Below are 5,142 nucleotides of genomic sequence, written 5' to 3'. Positions count from 1 at the left end.
TGAGGGGGAGGGTAGTAACAACCCTGAAACACTGTGCGCCTCCACCCCCCAACCCACAACCCCCACCAGGTCCTCACCAGCCACGATGGCCCCCCACCAGGGCAGGCCCAGGTCAAGGTGCATGAACTCCAGGATGTTCTGAACCATGCCGACAGGAGTGTACCCTCCCAAGCCCAGCTCCACCAGCCCTGCCTCCCGCACCAGATCTCCGGCGGCATCAAGCAGCTCAGCCGGTGGAGTGGGCACTGCAGCGGGCACCGATGTTGACTGGGCAACCTCTTCGCCAAGGGACACCTGGAGGGAGGGAGGTGGCAAAAGAACATTGTTATTTCTCCGCTCAATCAGTCTGTCCCCACTCGCTCCATTCATATTCTCCTCCTCCCCTTCCTCCGACTGACAGCACCGGAGAGGGGAAAGAGAGTTTGCCTCCATGCCCAGCAGTGGGTCTCGGACCCTCGCCCTCCACCCGTGCCCAGTGCCCAAGCTGAGAGTCTGCCAGCCCGACCCAGGGAGGTGTAGAGTGACCAGGAGCAGGCCACTCGGGCCTGATCTCCCATTTGATGGGGCCCGTGGCTGATCCGCTGCGGCAGCATCGCACTCCGGCTGTCTGCCTGGCTCCCTCCACGCCTTCGACCCGTGGGGAACCATTTCCTTCCAAAAACAGTGCCCTGTGACGCAGAGCCGGAGCTGCGAGCGATGTCGCACCGAGCTCTGGACGACACAATCCCTCCTCGCTAGGGTCCAAAGGGGCCAATCTTGAGACTGATGCATCCCTCCCGCCGAACGTAGAGAGAACCAGTACCTGCGGGGGAGGCTCTGTACTGCTGTACCGCACGCCGGCTGGGGACAGGAGGATGAGACGAGAGCCCAAGCTGTGACGGGCAGTGCCTAGGAATGCTGGCGCGCACAGGGGGCACGGGGCCGTCCGTGAGCCGGAGCCACAGGACCAAGATTTCTGCATCTGGCGGGAAGGGAGAGAGGGGAAGTTGGGGAAAGAGAGAGAGAGACAGATAGCACAGAAACACACCATTCTGTCTGACATGTCCATGTCAACTAGATGTCTTAAATTAATCAAGTCCCATTTGCCAGCATTTGGCCCATATCCCTCTAAATCCTTCCTGTCCATGTCCCCATCCAGATGCCTCTTAAATGTTGTTATTGTACCAGCCTCCACCACCTCCTCTGGCAGCTCGTTCCATACACGCACCACCCTCTGCGTGAAAAAGTTACCCCTCAGGTCCCTTTTAAATCTTTCCCCCTCTCACCTTAAACCTATGCCCCTATAGTTTTGGACTCCCCTACCCTGTGGGAAATCACTTTGTCTATTCACCCCTATCCATGCCCCTCGTGGTTTTATAAACCTCTATAAGGTCACCCCCTCAGCCCCCGACGCTCCGGGGGAAAATAGCCCCCAGCCTCTCCCTGTAGCTCAAACCCTCCAACCCTGGCAACATCCTTTTGCGAACCCTTCCTAGTTTCACAACATCCTGAGGCTGAGATCCCAACATCTTAACTGCCGGCCCCTTCAAACCTTCTCCCTGTGGCGAGGTGGGGCGCAGTTCCTGTTATACTGTTACGTGATATTACATGTTATTACATATTGTTGTGATAATTACTCACTATTATTACTGTAAACACCATTGTGACATTACACATTATTCTATGAAATATTACACATTATATCCCCCTGTATATCTCTCACTTTACCATCCTCCAGCTCCTCATTGACCTGACCAGGATCCCCGCCGCCATCTTGCCTCGGCCCCTACCGCCGCGCGGGTGACGGTTTGTCCGTGGTGCGGCTGCGCGGAACGTGAATGTGGCGGAGACTCGGTCACTATCCCCGCCCACTTCTGCCGCCACGACGAATCAGGTTCCCGTCTTTCTGAGTGATGTCCCGGCTTTTCGTCATCCGCACCGCCCCATTTGTTAAGGACCAATCATATCACCATGGGGGGGGGGCAAGTGATTGTACCGCCCATTTCGGTGACATCATGGATTCCTGCCCGCCTCCAAGGTCACACATTCCTTCCGCTCGTTTTCGACCACCCGCCCATTCCGATGACATCACAGCCTCGCTCCATAACGGACCAATCACAATGGCTGCCTTTTGATTGACTCCAATAGCCCCACCTCCCGTGTTGACGTCAGGCAACCGCCCTCCCCATTGGACAAATCATAAAACAGGCGTTTTGAGTGACATCACTAACCCCGCCCCATCGTTGAACAACATCTTCCCACTCTCTGTTATCACGGGCCATTCACGCGCCACGGGAATGTGATTGACGTTGCGGACTCCGCCCCTCTCGGCGACGTCAGCTTCCCCGCCCCCAAATGCGTCAGCGCCTCAGCGTCGGCACGGTTCCACATCGAGCCCCGCCCCCCACCGCGAGCGCCGCCCCTCACTGTGACATCATCGGCTCAGCCCATCCCCTGAGGGTGTCACGTGAGGCTGCTGTGGCGTAGGGGTAGTGTCTCTGCCTGTGGGCCAGGGGATCCGGGTTCAAATCCCTGGCAGTGCCATTACCATCCTTGGTTGGCCTGACACCATCCAGGACAAACCTCCCTCTGACCCAAACCTGCAGCACCTCTGGAGGCAAGGGGTTCCGAGGGCCACTCCGAGAGAGGAAGTAGTTCTCCTCAGCACCATCCCATGGGGAAGGGATAGCCTCCGATTAATGAATTTAAAATCAGAACAGTGGCCCCTTAGTTCAGGATGTTGTGTACACCAATCAAGTCACACCCCACTCTGCAAAACTCCGGTAGACACAAGGCCAGACTGTCCAACCTTTCCCTATAAAATCACATTTTTATCCCTCCTTAAATGAGACCAAAACTGCACTCTCAGTATTTGAGATGCGGTCTCACCAATATGAGCAGAACAGAGCCATAGAGATACACAGCACGGAAACAGACCCTTCGTTCCAACTCATTCCACACCGACCTAAATTAATCTAGTCCCGTTAGCCAGCATTCGGCCCATATCCCTCTTAAACCCTTCCTATCCATGTACCCAGGCAGACTCCTTTTGAATGTTGTCATTGTACCAGCCTCCACCCACTTCCTCTGGCAGCTCGTTCCACACACACATCACCCTCTGTGTGAAAAAGTTGCCCCTCAGGTCCCTTTTAAATCTTTCCCCCTCTCACCTTAAACCTGTGCCCCACTGGTTTTGGACACCCCCACCCCGGGGAAAAGACCTTGTCTACTCAGTCTGCCAATGCCTCACATGTCACAGTCTAAAGGAGACGGGATCGGACTGAGATGAGGATAAATGGCTTTGCCCAGAGAGAGAGGGGAGCCTGTTGGATTCTCTGGCACAGAAAGCGGTCGGGGCCCGAAACATCGAATGTTTTCGAGAAAACCCCTACGGCTATAGGGAACCAAAAGGGAGATGGGTGGGGTGCGTAATGTGGGAACTGAATTGAATGATCAGTCGTGAGCAGTGGTGGTGGTGGGGAAAGGTTGCAAGAGGCAAGTCTAGTTGTGTTTCAGTTCCTGGACAGGTTCACACTGTGCCCCATTTTAATGCGCCTGCTGGGTTTTTGATGCCAATATCTGCCTGGAAATTCCTTAGATCTCTTGTGTTCCTGTGCCTCACTACGTTACTGGATCAGCGCTCCATGAATGTTCGGTGGATACTTGAGTTAAGCTAAACGTCAGGCTCTGTCTTGTTTTAGTCCCTTTCTCGTTCTGACTTATAACGTAACGCGCGAGAGAGATTGATCAGATCTGCTCATTGTCAAACCCACAATTTAATCATTTGAAACGCAGATCCGTCTGCAAAAGTCTCCTGACATTGTTCACTATATAGCCAACAGGCCCACCAGGGATCCTGTCTCAGGACGGAGGATTTGGGGGAGGTTTGCAGGGGCGTGGGGCGCAGCGGAGGGAGAGCGGGTGGAGAGCAAAGGATGGAGAGGAACGGTCGCAGGGGACAGAGATGGGGTGGAGTAAAAGGGGCTGGGAGGAGGACGAGAGACAAAGACAGGAAATGGAGTGAGGGGATGGTGGTACAGCAGGAAGGGGAGGAGGGCAGGAAGGGAGTCGGAGAGAGGCAGAAAAAGGGAGGGAAAGTAGAGAAGGGAGGGCTGGAGAGGGAAGGAGGGGAGGTGGAAGGAGGGAGGGGAGATGAAGAGAAGGAGGGCGAGGAGAAATGGGGGAGGGCGTGAGGGAAGGAGGAAGAGGAAGGCTGGATAGAGTGAACGTGAGCGGAGGAGAGATGGGCTGGATGAGACGGAGGAGGAGAGAGAGCGAGCGAAGTTGGCAGCACAGCAAGGAAGAGGAATGCAAGGTGATAAGGGATACGCAAGGAGAGGGAGAGGACGGGACAGAGCGCACGGATACAGCCTCTGAACAGCAGCGAGGCCATTGTCTATTTGCAGAAAGGCAGTGAACATGGTGGCAGGGGTCAAAGGCCAGGCCTGTACCTTTCACCGTGACAACAGTGTCAGGAGCAGTGAACAGAGGCCCAACAGGATACAAGTGCATCAACTTAAATATATCTCCCCCCCAATCAGTAATTGGTGATTAGTGAGTCCGCCTGTGTCTCATCGGGAGGCCCGGGGACCGAAGCCTATCCTGCAGGCCTTAGTCATTCCATCAGGGAAGGGAACTCCGACGCAGCCACAGGGCCAGGCTGAAGGCCTAGTCTCAGGGTCAGGATAATTTCCTCTCCTGAAGTTTCTCCTCTTCCTCAATGTCCATCTCAGTCAGCACGCAGTAGCAGATCAGCTGAGTGTACTTTGTGAAGGAGGCTACAGGGACAGAAAAAGGCCGCCATCATTTTGTGAATGGAATCGCTCCTGTCAGATTAACCCAATTAAACCACGAAAGATAGCAGACCGACAACTAACAGCAGATTACAGCGATCAATCCTCATAGACCCAAACCCTTTCCCAATCGCCCCCACTCTCCACATTCCCAATGGACCCAAACCCTTTCCCAATCACCCCCACTCTCCACATTCCCAATGGACCCAAACCCCTTTCCCATTCACCCCCACTCTCCACATTCCCAATGGAACCAAACCCCATCCCAATCACCCCCACTCTCCACATTCCCAATGGACCCAAACCCTTTCCCATTCACCCCAACTCTCCACATTCCCAATGGAACCAAACCCCATCCCAATCACCCCCA

The 5,142-nt window shown here is 54.9% G+C and overlaps 2 protein-coding genes across 3 annotated transcripts in view; both read right to left on the bottom strand.

Annotated features, from left to right (window-relative positions):
* Positions 1-1,832, bottom strand: part of oxa1l (OXA1L mitochondrial inner membrane protein) — a 10,997-nt gene extending 9,165 nt beyond the window's left edge. Inside the window, exons 1-3 of one of the 2 annotated variants that reach the window (XM_048619448.1) lie at positions 1,708-1,832; positions 803-961; positions 78-294 (exon numbers count right to left, since the gene is read on the bottom strand). In XM_048619448.1, coding sequence (XP_048475405.1) covers positions 78-294; positions 803-961; positions 1,708-1,752 — 421 coding nt within the window. In that variant the 5' untranslated portion in view covers positions 1,753-1,832. Of the gene's footprint in view, positions 1-77; positions 295-802; positions 962-1,702 lie in introns of both variants that reach the window. The other variant, XM_048619449.1, reaches the window with a different exon arrangement.
* A 1,904-nt stretch (positions 1,833-3,736) lies between these two features.
* LOC125487609 (Y+L amino acid transporter 2-like) overlaps positions 3,737-5,142 on the bottom strand; it is an 18,039-nt gene continuing 16,633 nt past the window's right edge. Inside the window, 1 exon segment of the mRNA XM_048619456.1 lies at positions 3,737-4,757. Coding sequence (XP_048475413.1) covers positions 4,660-4,757 — 98 coding nt within the window. The 3' untranslated portion in view covers positions 3,737-4,659.

This window comes from Rhincodon typus, chromosome 42 (assembly GCF_021869965.1).
Source record: "Rhincodon typus isolate 14 chromosome 42, sRhiTyp1.1, whole genome shotgun sequence".
Taxonomy (NCBI): domain Eukaryota; kingdom Metazoa; phylum Chordata; class Chondrichthyes; order Orectolobiformes; family Rhincodontidae; genus Rhincodon; species Rhincodon typus.
This window is presented reverse-complemented; position numbering and strand designations above follow the sequence as displayed.